Source organism: Podarcis muralis, chromosome 9 (genome assembly GCF_964188315.1).
Source record: "Podarcis muralis chromosome 9, rPodMur119.hap1.1, whole genome shotgun sequence".
Taxonomy (NCBI): Eukaryota; Metazoa; Chordata; class Lepidosauria; order Squamata; family Lacertidae; genus Podarcis; species Podarcis muralis.
In genome coordinates, this window is record NC_135663.1 from 79,139,775 (window position 1) to 79,157,759 (window position 17,985).

The 17,985-nt window shown below is 44.3% G+C and overlaps 1 protein-coding gene across 2 annotated transcripts in view; it reads left to right on the top strand.

Annotated features, from left to right (window-relative positions):
• Nucleotides 1–3,174: 3,174 nt before the first annotated feature.
• BOD1L1 (biorientation of chromosomes in cell division 1 like 1) overlaps nt 3,175–17,985 on the top strand; it is a 40,208-nt gene continuing 25,397 nt past the window's right edge. The window contains exons 1-9 of one of the 2 annotated variants that reach the window (XM_077934523.1): nt 3,175–3,553; nt 6,651–6,775; nt 8,195–8,385; nt 10,566–11,192; nt 11,512–11,661; nt 13,876–14,045; nt 14,884–14,998; nt 15,177–15,321; nt 17,696–17,771. In XM_077934523.1, the coding sequence (XP_077790649.1) occupies nt 3,275–3,553; nt 6,651–6,775; nt 8,195–8,385; nt 10,566–11,192; nt 11,512–11,661; nt 13,876–14,045; nt 14,884–14,998; nt 15,177–15,321; nt 17,696–17,771 (1,878 nt within the window). In that variant the 5' untranslated portion in view covers nt 3,175–3,274. The remainder of the gene's footprint in view (nt 3,554–6,650; nt 6,776–8,194; nt 8,386–10,565; nt 11,193–11,511; nt 11,662–13,875; nt 14,046–14,883; nt 14,999–15,176; nt 15,322–17,695; nt 17,772–17,985) is intronic. The other variant, XM_028745308.2, reaches the window with a different exon arrangement.

Genomic DNA, 17,985 nt, shown 5'->3' on the forward strand with positions numbered 1-17,985 from the left:
TAAGCAAATATAGAACAAAGGCTTTATTTGTCTTGCCTAACCCATCTAAACCAAAGAGCGCCATTCAGTGATTTGGGGGGGGGGGGGGAGAGAGATCACTCTCTTTTATACAAAGCAGCTGATGTGAGCAAACATGCAGCAGCTGACAGGGGTTCTTGACCCTTTGGGTGGCAGGCTGAAGCCAATTGTCACCTCACATGTGGCATTCTGCAGGCAAACACTGAATGCATGGTCCATATGGCAGACAGCATGTAAAGAGGGTGCATAAAGCAGCGTAAGAAAGGAATATCTGGATACCTGTGGTCATCTGAACTGTGCACCCCTTCTCATGTACGCACAATGCACCGTCACGCTATGACATTTGACTATCCTAAATTTGGGGAATATTGACATTCAGTGGGGAATACTGAGAAACTGAGATAAATTGTGTGACTGTCCAAAAAGGTACATTGGGGAATATTGAAAACACCCACCAAACATTGCCCAGTGAATCATAGAACCGTAGAATTGTAGAGTCGGAAGGGACCCCAAGGGTCATCTAGTCCAACCCCCTGCAATGGGGGAATCTCAACTAAAGCATCCATGACAGATACCTTCCAACCTCTGCTTAAAAACCTCCAAGGAAGCAGAGTTCACAACCTCCCTAGGGAGACTGTTCCATTGTCGAACAGCTCTTACTGTCAGAAAGTTCTTCCAGTGTTGAAGATTTTCACGGTTAACACTCATCTCTCCCCCCCCCCCCCACTTTTCAGGCATTTGGGTAGCAGTCCACATTCACTGATACGTTTCTGAGTTTCAGAACATTAATAGAATTGGTGTGAGGTTCACCCAATTTTCTACACTAAGTGATGCATGCACACCTCTAATTGCAAACAATTTTGTGGAGCCTATTTTTGAATTGAAAGTAGGGTAAAGAATGAATTCAACATGTGAATGGCAGCTCAGTCCCCATTTATGTAGTGCTGGGCCAAACATTCGCCTGTGAGAACTTGTGGCTCAAGATTCAGAGATGGGGGGGGGGCAGAGTTCAGGCTGAGTGAGATTTGCTTTCGGTCCACTCCCAATTAAGAGTTCCACTCCCACTGCAACTGATAACTAATCCCAAAGCTTGGACTAAATTTCATCTGTCCCCTAGAATCACTGAGATGAGATGGTGGAAGAAGATGCAGACAATTCCAGATGAGACTTTTAACATAATTGCCTGTAATCAAGGAGGAAGCGATGTGCCGTTGAAGAGCTATAAAAACACAAGAAATCTGCTGACTTTCCTTGGTCTGGGTAAATTGTCAGTGAGGGCACTTGTCTCTGGGCTTTTAGCCAGCTGGCCTGCTGCCTCCCACAGTATTTGTTTATGTTTGGATCTGAGCACCTGGTACTTTAAAAGCTGCTCATATGAGGAGCAAATCAGATGTGATGTACGAGATCCATGGCTGGGTGTTCTGACTCATATGCAGGTGACTCCTCACTTATGCAGGGATTACATTCTGAATCCCTGCGCACATAAAGTGAGGAAGAACCATCTAAACACCTTTTAAACACTCTCTCTGCCACTTTCTCTTCTATAGATACAAAAAATACTGCATCCAAAAATATCCGCAACTAGAATTGCAGCTCTGGGGCTGGCAAGAGACTGGAGGGTGCATAGGATAAGCACTACCCTCCACATAAGCTGCTAGGTGGGGAGGCTGAGCAGCATTCTGAAAAGCCTCTGGTCTCTTTGGGGCTTTCTCCGCCCTGATGTCTTCTTCGGGCTTCAGGAAGGGTCTCCTTGTGAGTCATGCGCTCTCCTGCCATTTCCAGGTTTGAATTGAATTACCGTATTTTTTGCTCTATAAGACTCACTTTTTTCCTCCTAAAAAGTAAGGGGAAATGTGTGTGCATCTTATGGAGCGAATGCAGGCTGCACAGCTATCCCAGAAGCCAGAACAGCAAGAGGGATTGCTGCTTTCACTGCACAGCGATCCCTCTTGCTGTTCTGGCTTCTGAGATTCAGAATAATTTTTTTCTTGTTTTCCTCCTCCAAAAACTAGGTGCGTCTTGTGGTCTGGTGCATCTTATAGAGCGAAAAATACAGTACTTAATTATTTCTCGATGCCACACGTAGACGCAGTTGTGTGCCAGTAAGTGTGTGCCAAGAGAGAAAGCACGCAAAATCTCATGAGAGCCCCACAAGATCTTGCCGTGACTCAGAGATTGCCACTGCAGCCACGTCTTCTCCAGTGGCGGGGGGCCGGGCTGCAGCCACAGCAGCTCTGGGGGAAGCTCTGCAGAAGCTGCAGCCATTTCTCCTCACTTCTGCAGGGACAGGCGGGGCGCCATCCCTTGGGATTCTGCCGCCCAAGGAGGGTGCCTCTGTCCACCTCATGAACAGGCTGGCCCTTCTATTATCCCCCAAAGGAGGAAAACACAGGTTCTGTACTAAACATAGTAGAACCAGTGCTTTTTTTCTTGGGGGATGCAGGGGTACGCATACCCCTAAACATTTTGTGAATCTTTGCACTTTGGTCCATTTACTGTATTTATTTTTCCCAATTTGAACTATAAAATGGTGATTTTCTTGAGTCGAAATGAGAGTACCCCTAAACATTTTTTTTAGAAAAAAGTACTGAGTAGAACGCATTTGGCATGTTCAAACCTATCATTCATTAGGTTCGCAGCTTCAGTTCTTGGCATCTCCAGGTAGGATGGAGGAAGAATCATGCCTGAAACCCGGGACACCGGATCCAAGTCAGCGTAGATAGTAGAAGCCTCAAGATGGTGCGTCGTCTATATTCCATTCCATTCCACAGTATTCTATTCTATTCTATTCTATTCTATTCTATTCTATTCTATTCTATTCTATTGCATTGTGTTCAGTTCTATTCTATTCCATTCCACTGTATTCCATTTCATTCCCCGCCTTTTTCCCAAACAGAAACCAGAAGGATTCCAGCAAAGAAACAAGAGCAGCCAATCACAGACCGCGCCACACTCCCAGGGGCGGAGCCAAGAGCAAGGGGCGTGGCCTACAGAACGTCGCCGCGCGTCTGTTTTGTTTTGCCCCGCTGCTGCTGCGCGCACGCGTACTTTGGCGGGCGAAATAGCCCCGCCACCCCGCTCGCCTTATGGGCCGACGGTGCCCCTCTTCCCCCCCTTGCGTTTCGTTGTCTTGCACTTCCGGCGCCGTCCTTTTCTGCTTCCGGGTTGCGGCGGAGAGGGTGGAGCGTCGCGGGCGCCGCCGCTGCTGCTGCCGCTGCCGCTTCCTCGGTAACCAGCCGCCGTGTGAGGAAGCGCCATGTCCAGCAGCGGCAGCGCCGTCGCCGCAACAGCAGCACCAGCAACAGCGGCGGCCTCGGCGGCGGCGGCGACAGCAGCCTCGCCTCCCGCCCAGCCGCCGCCGCCGCCCCCTCCGCCTCCCCCTCCGCCGCCTCAGCCGCAGCCTCCGCCGCCGCTCCCGGGGACCTCCTCGGCCGCCGCCGAGCCCGAGCTGGTCTCCCTCATCCTCAACCGCCTCAAGAGCCAAGGCCTCTTCGACCAGTTCCGCCGCGACTGCCTGGCCGACGTGGACACCAAGGTGAGGGGACGCGGCTCGGGTCTTGCGGGGGGGGGGGCGGAGGGGCCCTTCGGAGCCCGGTTTGCCGGGAGACTCGCGCCCTCCGCCACGCCCACACCTGGACCAGCCCCTGGCGGCGGCGGCAGGAGGCGCTTCTGGAAACGCCACCCCCCCCCCGGTCGGACAGCAGAAGCTCTGCCTGTTGAGTGCCTGCCTGCCTGCCTGCCTGCCTGCCAGAGGCGTCGGGGGCTGCAGCTCGGGGGTGGAGCCTGTGCTTCTTGCACCCACAGGAGGGACCAGAGCCCTGTCCTTGGTGTTAACGTTATTGCTTTTAGGTTTATTTACACACGCATACGAACTGCTGAAAACGTAGAAGAAGGAGACTTTAATAGACTTAAAACTGTCCATCTATCTATCAGAGGCACCACCTTTTGCTTGACATTGGGGGGAGGGCCGTGTGACGTTGTGCAGTTGCCCGCGCAACTGTTGAATCAGGAGGAAGCCCAGCCGTGCAGCATGGCGTTGTGCTTGGCCGCTGGCCTCTCCACGGCTGGCCCTGTGGGCAAAGTGAGCTCCGCAGAGGGGGCAGTCGTGATGGGACTTGTAGTCCCCACTGGGCCTGCCCCAGAGGCAGGACTGGGGGGGGGGGGGTGCGGCAGAGGCAGTGACCTGTTGGTCATAGGGCAGGGTATGACCAGAGGCTCAGGACTCTGGGAGCTCAGTCCCATCCAAGAGACTTTGAGGGGCTGAAGACAACTCTGCCCCCTAGAGTTGGTGTGTGTTTCTCAAACTTGGGTCTCCAGCTGTTTTCAGACTACAACACTCATCCCTCACTAGCAGGGGTGATGGGCGTTGTAGTTTGGAGACCTAAGTTTGAGAAACAGAGATCTGTTAAAACCATACAAATAATTACAGTAAGGAAAACAGCAGGGCACCAGCCCCTCCCATTAAAAGCAGTCTGTTCCTAAAGGCCTGTTGGAAAGGACAGCGAGACTGCCTAGCATCTCTAGGTAAGAAATTCCAAAGTTGCTGGGAGCAGCCACCGCTGAGAAGGCTCCTCTGTGTGAAGCCCCAAACCTGCTGCCAGCCAGTGCAAGCAATATGGAGCTAGACTTGTTTTGAGGCAGCTTCCTGTGCTGCTGTGGCTCGAGGTGTGGAGTAGAAGCTTTGGGTTGGGGTGGGCAGCCGGCAGACTACTGGGCAGTGCCTGGCTGTGCCTGGCGGTTTGGGATGTGTGGCTTAATGGATGTGGGTTTTTACCTAAAAGTGAAAACAAGAGACAAGTATAAAACAGCTCTTTCCCTTTAATTCTCCACCTTTGTGCTGTGAATTTGCTCCTTAACCAGAATTTTTAAGGTGAAAGTCGAAAGCATGAGGTGTCAGGTCAAACAGAAGACCTTGCAATCCTAGTTGCCAGGCAATTGAGGAAGATACCAAAGCTCTGCCCTCACCCGACCACTATTGTGAATACTCCTTCATCTCCTGTTTTCCTCTTCCCTAGACTAGTATCTTAGTGACATAGATCTCACTGTGGTAGGAAATTTGTGGGGGGGGGGGGGCTGTACCACTTCGGACTGAAGGTGCAGACTTGTATGATAGAATGATTTGCAATTCAAAAACATGCTTTGTGCGTACAGAATTAGATGTTGAGGAGAACTAGGCTATTGTACCATGCATTGAGTGCAGATTTATTGTTGAAAGGCAGCTAAAATTTCAAATAACAGTAGTGTGTGAGGATGTGTCTGCATCTATACTGCAAGTGCAACAGAGTACTCAGTGCTGTTTTTCCAGACAGAGGTGTAGGAACTCACCCTTGTTCTCTCACAATGGCGCCCACCTGAAAAAAAGCCATGAGATCTTGGTTTAAAACAAATTATGCTAAATTTCGTAACAAGCCAACTTCAATCTGTGTCTGGCTTCTTAAAATTACCCTTGTGTAAACCAGAATCCTCAGGTTGAATATAAAACCAAGCAGGGATTTGATTGAAACAAAACTTTTTCTGTGTTGTATGCAAGCCTGACAGTTAGATTGGACTCATTCAGGCTTTTCAACAGTTTGGAATGCAGAAAGTATTATTCTGATATGTAGATATCTTTCCTGTTCTACTTAATTCAAGAGGGTTCTGGAAGCTTCTCTGTGTGAAAGAAACAAACAGAAGGTTCATGATGTTTGTGTTATTCCTTCAGAGAAGCTGAGTACAGCTGGCTTAAACTGATTCTCTTCTCTTCTTCAAGGTTACGCTGACTATACTATAATAAGAGGCCAGAAGGGGCCTGGGTTTCACTTTCTCTTTCTATATCTTTTGCTTCTAGTGTGGTGTTCTGTACATAGCATGCTTAGTGTTAAGGTTTAGTCTTATTATAAGTTATTGTAAGTTTAAGTTAAATCTGCTGCAACTGGATTTCTTATGGACAGTGCCAATCCTGAATGTATTGGATTTGTGACCATTATGCCCATTTTTCTTAAGTAGCAGTAAAGCTCTGCTGAATGAAATACAATGGCCTCTGGTCTATTTTGGGGGGAATCCTGCAGTGTGTTTAAGTTTTTACTCTGCTAACTATACATTGGAATCCGCTCTGGATCAATACTGAGTAGAATTTCAATGTCAAAACCATTATTAGTGTTATATGTAAATGTGGCCAATTTCAGCCAATATGGAAGGTTTAAGCAAGTGAGATGCCTACTCCTGGCATAAGACCTGTTGGCAGGGAAATTTTCTTTAAATTAAAACATTTGTTCCTCTGCCCCAGTTAGAGAAGGCTGGTGTGTATTATGTATTTCCTCCCCCTTTTTAATTGAGTCACTTTAAGCTATGGTGTGTTATCAAACTAATAGACAAGACACATTAAAATCAATGGGCTTAGTTAGTGACTAGCTTAAATCCATGGATTTCAATGAGACTTCTCCTGTGTATGAATAAGTGATTGGGTGGTATTCAGCTACGTTTTATCCAGAGTAGACCCATTGAGATTATATAATATAAGTTAAACCCATTAATTTCAATGGGTCTACACTGAGTTAAACTTAGTTGAGTACCTTCCATTGTGTCCAATCTCATGAATGCCAAGGATATGCTAATAAGAAGTTTCACATAGCATTTCTCATTTTTCCTTTTAGCCTGCTTATCAGAACTTGAGGCAGCGGGTGGACAACTTTGTTTCCAACCATCTAGCAACTCATACATGGAGTCCTCACCTGAACAAGAACCAACTGAGAAACAATATTAGACAACAGGTTCTCAAGTAAGTTTCACTCCTTCAAATGCAGCAATGCCTAATGTAGTTGCATTGGAGAAAACAGTACAGGGGTCCAACAAAAGCTTTTTAGTGGTGTTCAGATAGCTGCTGACACATCATAAATTAAAACATCCTTCATTTCAAGACCAGTTTGACAGGGGTGGGAGTGGGAAGACTGCTGTTTGAGTCATTGTGACAACTTACTAGTCTCTGAATTTAGTAGGAAGTTCACAGAAATATAAGAAATCATATGTATTGTATTTATCACTTATACTGCTTAACCTAAGAAATTGGATCTCCCCTCCATTTTCTTTAACATAGAAAAAGCACTTGCTAGTTTCAAGAGCAATTTAGGGAGTAGTGTTTAATAGATTACAATGTTTCAACTTAAGGATATTACAGGTGTAGGCTTTGCTATGTTTAAATACAACTAAATTCATATTTATTTCCATATCAGGTTATTATATTATTTTGAAAGCCAGATATTTACTATCGCTGTCTTCAGCACCATTGGGGTACAGTTTACCACGATTACCAACCAAGCATTAAAGGGAAATAGAGCTTTTATACAGTCTCAGAAGGTAAAATTTAGGTTCATTAAATGCTCTAAGTGTCCTATGAGTTAATACCAAACTCATTCTCCGAGCGTGGAGCCTTATGTAGCCAAAATGGCACCATCCAGTCACAAGTGGGGGTTATCAGCAGGCATGTGGCATCTCCCCAGACTTGCAGAACATAAGAAATCTTTAGTGGGGGAGCCTTAATGGGGACTGGGGCTACATTTTTACCTAAAACCATTTTGAAAATTGGTAATACTTTAACTTTTTAATTGTGTGTGTGTGTGTCCGCGCGCCTGTATTGTAATGACCATAGTCTACAAACAATGAAAATTTGATTGACCAAATTACAAGTTAAAAAAGAGTATTTCTATTGGCTTGAAGCAAAAATAAAGTATTACTTTTTAGCAAGTGTATTCACTGTGTGTGCTTCAGCACTGTTATCCCCATAATGGGCAGCCAAGTATTTTTCCCCTGCTCCTCCCCAAGAAGTAAACAAGTTTGAAGCTTTATTGTTATAGTGCATTATTATAAGAGAGCTGGGGTAGGGTAGTGGCTAAGCGTGACCTATGAACCAGGAAGATCCAATTTCAAACATATGTGTTGTTAGGCTAGTGACTCTCTCTCACTATCATATACATGCATGCTTTGTAATATGCAGATGAATCTGGAGTATCTTATTAGGCTGTTGGGAACCCCAAGAATATATATGATGAAGTCTTTGCACAACTGAAATAAGCTCTTACTATTGTTATCATCATCATCATCATCATCATCATCATCTTCCTGTACAGAGTTATTGCAGGACCAATATGAGGCGAACTTCCTAGACAGAAATATGCTATTTTATGTTGTTGTTTTGTTTCAGATCTGGAATGCTAGAATCTGGAATTGACAGAATAATTTCTCAAGTTGTCGATCCAAAGATCAATCACATATTCAGGCCGCAAGTAGAGAAAGCTGTCCATGAATTTTTAGCCACATTAAGCCACAAAGAGGAGGCCAGTCCCATCGCAGCTGCACCTGAGGAAAAACCAGACACTTCTGTTCCGATGCAAGGTATTTATTTATTTATTTATTTATTTTAAATAATTTTTATTGAGTTTTACACATTTTAAAGACACACAATCCACAACATACAACATGGACAAACAAACACAAACACAAACATGTATAATTTCATATCCTTAACTTCTTAACCCTCTTTGCAGACTTCCCCTCCCCTCCCCTCCTTGTATCCCAGTTCCAATATCTAGTTCAGCAAGTTCTTATTAATTTAACTTATATACTTAACTTTCAAACTTATGTATACTTAATTTTTTACCTTATACATTTTACCCATATAATTGGTTTGGGCACAATACCCCTCCATACCTTCTTTTCTAAGGTCGACCCAAGTTCCCTTCCAACGATTTCCCCACTTTCATAATGATACCAAATTACAGAAACATTAAATTCTAGTTCTATATCCCAACTTTCCTCCCCCCGTTCCCGGTTTTGGTCCCCAAAGAATGTCCATTATCCTGTCGGTTCTCAGCCTGGATCCCAGACGTCCGAAGCTCTTAACTCTCTCTCGCTCCTTCTCAGCCGGTTTTGTTGACAGTCCCTTATCTCGAACCTCATGTCTCGAAAAAGCTCAGTCCCAATAGAATCTGCATTTCTTCCAACCAGATTTCCATACTCGAAAGTGGAGCCCAGGTAATATTTCATATTTCTTTTAAGTCCAAAAATCCCAAGTAGTCCAAAGGCCCCATCTTTCGCATTGTACAACTTTATAATCCCAAGGTCTTCCATTCTTCCCATGAAGAAATTTCTACAGTCCTCCTTTTCAGCTTCAAAGCAAACTTCTGTCATCCAAAACTTGTTCCCCTTATAATCCATTTTCAAAGGCTTTTGGTTGTCCTCTTTCTCTGCCAATTTTTCAACTCCTTCTTCCTCCTTAAAAACAACATCTTTATTTTCTTGTTCAACTGCCAGAGTGTTTCGAATCAATTCCTTTGTGCAGTCAGTGAGTTTATCTACTTTAAGGCTCAAGGTCGTAACATCTGCTGTGAAGGCATTTTGCTGTTCTTGTAATCTTCCCACAAGGTAAAACATTCTCTGTAGCTCTGCCTGTGTTTTTCCATCTACTGCCATTGTAGTGTCTCTAGTTCCCCTCTAGAGGGATTTAGTTACTTAGTATTTTTCCTCCAACAGTCCAGTTACTTTGTTTATTTTGTTTCTTCTTTGTTTCCAACGGCTCAAAGCCAAATGCGACACAAATAACCAGCCAAAGTATCAATATGCAGCTTTTTCTTGTTTGACAGCTCGTTTGACAGCTGTCAAACTCCTTATACCTCCACGGCCAGCACTTTCACGGAACCCTCCCAGGTTTCAAGGGGGGGGTGTTTGCCAGTCAATTTGTCTTCCTTTCTTAAAGTAAAGGATTATTTTCCAAATCGTGAAAAAGATAACAGAATCAGTTTAAGCCTGCTGTACTCAGCTGCTCTGAAGGAATAACCCAAACATCATGTGTTTCTTTCACACAGAGAAGCTTCCACAACTCTCTTGAATTAGTTGCAGGTAGGTAACTGTGTTGGTCTGCCGTAGTCGAAACAAAATAAAAAAAAATTCTTCCAGTAGCATCTTAGAGACCAACTAAGTTAGTTATTGGTATGAGCTTTAGTGTGCATGCACACTTCTTCAGATCTTCAGCTGGTCTCTAAGGTGCTACTGGAAGGATTTTTTTAATTTTCTCTTGAATTAATTAGAATAGGAAAGATCTCTACACATCAGATCAGTACTTTCTGTGCTAAGAAATGCAAACTGGCAGATCCCCCCGCCCCAGAAAAATCTTTGATCGCATTGGACGTTCACCATATACAGTGGTACCTCTGGTTGTGAACGGGATCCATTCCGGAGGCCCGTTCGCAAACTGAAAAGAACGCACCCCGCGTCTGCGCACGCACAGGTCACAATTCGCCGCTTCTGCGCATGCGCTTGACGTTATTTTGCGTGTCTGTGCATGCACGAGCGGCGAAACCCAGAAGTAACCCTTTCCGGTACTTCCGGGTCACTGCAGGACACAACCTGAAAAAAACGTAACATGAGGTATGACTGTATGCGTGAAACCTGCAATATCCCCTCCCCCCAATTCTTCAGGTTTCTTTTTTTTTTGCTTTAATATATGAGACATAAATGTGAGAGCAGATTTTTCCTACTAATGGATGACATTTGTTCTTTACTTAACTCCTTTGAAGGTGTTCCTGCTTCCACTCCAAGCACAAATGTAGCTAATGATGCTATGTCCATTTTGGAAACAATCACTTCTCTCAACCAAGAAGCAAGTGCAGCCAGGGCATCCACAGAAGCAACAAATTCAAAGACTAATGACAGAGTCCCGAAAAAACTCCTGTCTCAGCAGAGCACAGATGGTGGTATAGAGAAAGACGGTGGTGTAGAGAATTCAGAAGATCTGCTAGATGGAGAGAAATTGCTTTGTGACTCTGCAGAAGAAAGCTCTGAACCAGTATCCAACTCAGAAGATGTAAATAACTTATTTTCTTCAAGTGAAGAAGGGAAAAGTCTGTCAAAAGAAATTAACAGTTTGGTTAACCCAAGCAAGGAAGCTGCACAGGAAAGTGATGAGCAGAAAAGTAAACTGATGGCCCAAAGTGATCGGAAAATAGAGAGCATGGAGAAAGGAGAGAGGAAAAAGGAGAAGAAAGAAAAATCTGAGAAAAAGTTGGACCGCTTGAAAAAGAGTGGTGGTGATCTAAAGGCTAAAGAAGAGAAGTCCCTGAAAGAGAGAGAGGCAGAATCAGCCAAATATTCAGCTCTGGAGAAGAACAGTAGTAAGCACAAAGCAATTGAAAGTACAAAAGAAGGTATAAAAACCACAGGTTGCCACACAATATGAGGGGGGGCGGGGCTATTGGGGTTGATAAGAAAGTTCTAATTTCTGTAGGCTGCTCTGTAGTGTTAGAAAGCAAATATTTGCAACAGCATTTTGTTGCTTGTGTGTACTTAGAGTGCCATTTTTTTCATCTGCAATTTGATGGCAAAATTTAAGAGACCAGAAGCAGCTTTCCATGTGATGTTTGAAGGATGTAAATTGGCAAGCCTCCCCCAGGCATTCATGTAAGCCATTTCCACTTGCATGTGGGACTCTGGGCCCATGTTTTAAAAGATCTTCCTTTCTTTCAGAACTAGTTTTGGAGGATTCTGATGTTGACATACTCAGTGATATCACTGTTAGCTCTGTGCACACCAGTGATCTTTCTTCCTTTGAAGAACAAAGTGAAGAGGAAGTTGCACTTTCAGACAGCACAGAAGAAGGAGAGATCGTTTCTGATGGTAAGGTAACAGTCCTGAAGCTGCACTGGATTTAATTCCCTAGCCAGGAGAAAGCAAAATGTGAACATTTATCTTCAAATATGCATCTTTGACCACTAGTCCTAGTAGCTAGGGAGGCTGGGAGTTGCCCCAACAGCTGGGGACCCAAGTTTGAGAAAGAATGTGTTATACTGATGTTGATACAGAGTTTAAGTTGATAACATCTTATTGCAGTAGTGGCTGGCGGTGGGGGTGCTGTTACTTCCCTGGCCTCTCAATACGGGTGTCGCTACCAGTAATCTTGAGGTTCAGGGGCGAGGCAGGAGGGAGGTTCATGCAGGTGCTGCAGTGGAGCCAATCAAATGCTTCCTTTGCTGGGTCTGCAGTGCAGGAACCTCCCTGCTGATTTGCCCCTCTTAGCTACCAATAGAGAGCTGATTAGGAAACCACACCACTTTGCCACCTGCTACTATCTGCCCTTAATGCACACATGAGAGCATTCATGGAAGCTCGCACAAACATACACACTGATATCTAGGTACAACACAGGAAAAATATTTTTCATCAGTATTGACATGAAATCACCCATTTTTTGGAAATTGGTCAAAAATGAATTGAGCATACAGTTCAGTAGCAGAGATGTTACATGCCCTCACATAGACAACCTATTTTCATCACAGGGTTAAATTTGCTGTGTTCTGTGCAGTTTGAAAATTGCATAGCTGTGGGCACAAAACTCTTAAATTAATCTGCAGCCAAATTCTAGGCTTGTCTTTATCATCTCATTAATCCCATGTCATCTGTTAGTTGAGAGTACAGTATAATCTAAATGGGGTGTTCATTTAGGGCTGTACACAGGCCCCTAGTCCACCCTGTGACTGGCACCTGTGGCCCGTGGATCAGGTTGATATGCCCTGTGCCACCTGGGGACCACCTTGGAGCTGTCCCCCAAATAAGTGGGGGATTGGAGTACCATTTTTAATGGGTTTTAAAACCATATTTTAATATTCAGTTAAACTGGGGCTTTAAAATGACCAGGGATGGGAGTGCACCATAACTGTGCAGAATAGGATCCTGTCTGGTGCTGCTTTGCAAGTGACTTTCCTGCAGGAAATCTTGCAGTGCAGCACCCACTGCCCATGGAATCAATGCCTCTGCTCAACAGCTGTGGCATCAATTCTGTGGGGCATCAAGGCAGGAAGGAGACTCATGGCATTGGGCCTACCTTCTCCCAGAAGACAGCTGCCAGCCAAGTAAATCTTGGAGGTATTGCACAGTTTTCTGGCCCGGCCCAGTCTGGCCCAGTTTATCTGCCTCTGCTTCTGCCTGCTGTCCCATCCTCTGACAGCAACAGATTTGTCTGGACCAAGACAACCTGACTCAGAGCAATTCATGGCTGTGTACTCGAGTTGTCTGAGTGCTCCAAAGAAGCCCCATTTGGCTTGGGCCTCATCTAAATCCAGTGCTCAGCCTAGGGTTCATCAGGCCGTCTATTCAAATGCTAATACATTTTCTGATTTTAGTGGATATGCCTGTGCTACGTCACAAATTGAAACCAATGCATACCTTCAAGAAATTGTTGCTGAGACAGCTAGGTATTCTACAATCCTGCTGCAATATTTCAATTTCCAGAATCCTTGCCTACTTGCCTTGTAGCACCTGGGTACTAAGTGCTGTATGTTGCTGTTTATTAATAAACTAACTAACTAACTAACTAACTAACTAACTTTAACCCCAACAGATTTTGGGGATTTAAGCTCTCCCTTAGTTTTAGATGTGTGGGAAAACAAGGCAAGAATTTGAAGAGATATGTGCAAGCACAGAATGTTTGTCAACTGGCCGGGGGGGGGGGGGGAGCTTGCCTTGAGTGGCTGATTTTTCACTTTCAGCTTCTGCATTGAGCGCTGCTCCAGTAGGTCCCCTGACTGCCAGCATCAGATTTTGAGGTGGAACACAAGGAGCTACAGTAGGAAGAAGGCAGAATGGTTCTTTTGTTCACATGGAACTTTCTGCCGGTCCCTTTCATCCCAGCCTAGATCTGGCTTTTAAAAACATCTTTCAGTTAAGGTTGGGGAGGGGTACTTGTGTCCTTCCAGATGTTTGTTGGGCTCCAGTTCCTATTATCCCAGAACTTTGCCTTTGCTGATGGGAGTTGGAGTTCATTGACATTTTGCATGGCACCAGATTCCTTATCCATGCTGTTTAGTAACCTTCATTGTCTCTATGTTTCTCTAGATGATGAAGAAGAACATAATCAGGTTAAAACAAAGCCAGAGGCTGATTGGGCCAGCAATAAAAAAACAAAATCTGGGCGACACGCTTACGTCCATAAGCCTTACCTCTACTCCAAGTATTATAGTGATTCTGATGATGAAGGGACTGTGGAGCAACGCCGCCAGTCTGTTGTAAGTTTGGTTTATTTTATTTATTTTTTAAAAAAATTATTTAGCAAAGAAATGAGAACAAGAAAACAATCGAAACTACAAACAATACATGTGTAGACATTTCAGGGATAAGAAACTGCTTCTCTCCTTTGTTCTGACCTATTTTGGAATGCTTGGAACACAAACTAGTACAGTTTGGACCAGTGTTGTGCCATTCTCAAGCCTCTTGCTTATTATCAATTAATGTGGCAGTCAGCTATTCCTAATGATACCTCTTCTGACCTCCAGTCTTTTCAAGAAGTATTTCTGGAGACTTGGCCTTGGTGTGCTTATGTCCAGTAGTCTTAATGGAGGGAAAACTGAAGAATATTAATAAAGGTTTCATGTCTTGAGGAACTCTTAATTTCTTTATCAGATGAACTTCTGTTTGATGCACAAAATTACTGCCAGCATATTGATCCATTGGAGAGGGTTTTGTTTTGCATTTCAGAATAGATTGGTACTGTGTCCAGACTGAGTTAATTTGCTTGACTACAATTTCTGGGGGGAGGGGGTTTACTTTGCAGACAAGAAAGTACAATCGAAAAGGTTATTAGGTTTTTAAAAACATATTGTGGGTTTATTTCAATAAAACAAAAACAGCTATGGCCAGCATCTAGAGAAGCCTTTGCATGACAGGAATAGGGTTTTCAGGTTTTGCTTTCTTGCAGCAGTCCTTCATACCTCAGAGTGCCACTGAAGCTACTCTGCTAGCCTTCAGGGAAGCTTTCTGGGGAGACATAGAGGCTGCTGCTGGAAGCAGGGTAGTGAAAACGTGCTTTGAATCCCATCATATGAACTTCCATTTTCTTATCTTCAGGCTAGAGAAAAAGAAGAGAGACTGTTAAGGAGAAGGCTTAACAGAGAAAAACTTGAAGAAAAGCGGAAACAGAAAGCTGCAGAAAAAACGAAAACACTGAAAAGTGCAAATCAAGGTGCTGAGCTGTACTTCAGATGAACACTTCTTGTGCTGTTTTCTACTTGCGAGTTAGTTGCTTTTTTGCACAAGAGAGTGTATACTTAATTTAGTACTCGCCAAACACTTTATTTCATTTTGCAGCCAAAATAACAATATCGGAAATTGCAGCTAGAGACTTTACTGTGTCGTTCTAGGTAAAAGCACTCAAAACCTGGAAGAAACTCCTGCCAGAGGACTTGAATTGAAAGCCAGCGGTAGCAGCATCAAGGATGTGCTGAAAGAACAAAGATTTTTAGAAAAGAAGGTAGCCCTCAGCAGGAAAAGAAAGAGAGAGTCAAGGTACTTGCAGAGGACATAAAATTAGTACATTTTGCATACTACAAAGTGCAAATCCTTTGAAAGTAGTATAGATACAGTTTGAAATAGTTTGAACCCCCTCCAAGGTTCACAAACCTCTGGGCTGCTGTTCACAGTTCACCCATCCAAGATAAGGTTAGTAGCAGGCGGCAGTCTTTTAAGTGAGCACCTTGCAGGAGAGTTCATCCCAGAGAGCTTCAGTTAATGACGTCTAACTATTTTTGAAGGACAACTGAGATGTCAGGCTTCATTCTGTTTTAGCCCTTTTCTAGCATTAATGAAAGTATGGGAAGCCATCTTTTCAGCAAACCCACTAGTGTGAGGAGAGGTTCCTCCATGCCGCCTTGGTGCATCTCTCGCCCTCCAGGAGTCTCCGCAGGGTCTTTCCATTTAAGGCTCTAATTTGCTTTTTTTTTTCTTTTCATTGTAGCAGTCCCCAGTGCAAATAGGAGCTTTATCTTTTTAAAAAAACAAAACCTAGTTGTGTATATTTCAAAAATAGAGCATTCTTTTTCTCCAGACCTATCTTTTATCCCTAATATTCAGCCATACATTTATTATTATTATTATTATTATTATTATTATTATTATTATTATTATTAATTTATTATTAATTTATTATTAATTTATTATTAATTTATTATTTATACCCCGCCCATCTGGCTGGGCCTCCCCAGCCACCCTGGGCGGCTTCCATAGAAACAAAAAATACAGTAAAATATCACACGTTAAAAACTTCCCTGAACAGGGCTGCCTTAAGATGTCTTCTGAATGTCAGGTAGTTATTTATCGCTTTGACATCTGCTGGAAGGGCGTTCCACAGGGCGGGCGCCACTACCGAGAAGGCCCTCTGCCTGGTTCCCTGTAGCTTTGCTTCTCGCAATGAGGGAACCGCCAGAAGGCCCTCGGCGCTGGACCTCAGCGTCCGGGCAGAAAGATGGGGGTGGAGATGCTCCTTCAGGTATACTGGACCGAGGCCGTTTAGGGCTTTAAAGGTCAGCACCAACACTTTGAATTGTGCTCGGAAACGTACTGGGAGCCAATGTAGGTCTTTCAAGACCGGTGTTATATGGTCTCGGCGGCCGCCCCCAGTCACCAGCCTAGCTGCCGCATTCTGGATTAGTTGTAGTTTCCGAGTCACCTTCAAAGGTAGCCCCACGTAAAGCGCATGGCAGTAGTCCAAGCGGGAGATAACCATAGCATGCACCACTCTGGCGAGACAGTCTGCAGGCAGATAGGGTCTCAGCCTACATACCAGATGGAGCTGGTAAACTTCAAGAATTGGTCTCCCCTTTATCCGAGTCAATTTTGCTCTTGTGTGTTGTGCACTTGAGTTCTCTTTGGATCATACTAAGCCCTTGTGAAAACATAAGGCCCTCATTATTACCTTTAAATACTCTTCTAGGTGAGTGGAAGATTCCAGGAGCAATGTTTTCCTTAGAGTATATTACTCTCATTTAGTCCACCAGCAGTGCTGAAATTCTAAAGCATATCCTGGTGGACACTGTTAGAGTATCTGCTGCATCTGCAGCTTTGGGGACACAGCTCCACTTGAAGAAATTTGTAGAGCTGCTACAGGGACCTGTGTCCATACTTGCACTAGGCATTACAGCCTCCCCCAGCCTGGTGTCCTCTAGATGTTTTAGGCCAGTGGTTCCCAACCTTTTTTGGCCATGCCCCACCTAAGCATCTCTAAAATCCTGATGCCCTCCCCCCCCCCCCCGTGACATATACCGTATTTTTTGCTCTATAGGACGCACCAGACGATAAGATGCACCTAGTTTGGGGGGGGGGGGACAAGAAGAAGAAAATTCTGAACCCCAGAAGCCAGAACAACAAGAGGGATCTGGCTTCTGGGATAGCCTCTTGCTGTTCTGGCTTCGGGGACAGCCTGTGAAGCCTCTGCAGGGCAGTGGGGTGCCTTCACCCTGCTGTCCTGCGGAGGCTTTGTGCAGCTAACCCCAAGCTAGAACAGGGAGACGGAGCGCTGCGCAGCGCTCCGTCTCCCTGTTCTGGCTTTGGGCTTAGCTGCACAGCTTGCATTCGCTCCATAAGATGCACACACATTTTCCCTTACTTTTTAGAAGGGAAAAAGTGTGTCTTATAGAGCGAAAAATACGGTAATTCTTATTAGTCGAAAAGTGAACTCCTGTTCACATGGAGGAAGCCTAAAAGGCCATTAACTTGGTCTACGCAAGCTTCCAAATTGCTTCCCTTAAAAATCAAATTGCCCCCCTGTGGGGCATCCCACATTGGGAACCACGGTTTGAGGCGCATAAACCATGACCATTGGCTGCACTATAGGTGATGATGGGAGTTACAGCCCAAGACATCTCTTTTTTTATTATTCTTTCAGGCATGAAGAAGAAGGGAAGAAGAAAAAATGTGAACAGCTTGAGAAGGATCCTGGAGAACCTCAGAAGATTCCTGAAGTAAGTCCCTCATTTAAACTTTGGTTCTTGTTCTGTAAGACTGTAAGCTTGATCTGTACCTTTAAAATTCAAAGATATAACTAGTATTGTCTGCACTGCAGTACTCTTTTATAGGTTTTAAGCCATTAGTATAATGAAGAAAATCTTAACTACTAAGATTTAAGTTAGATTACTATTAACCTTTTAAAAATGATTTAATACACAAAATTACATG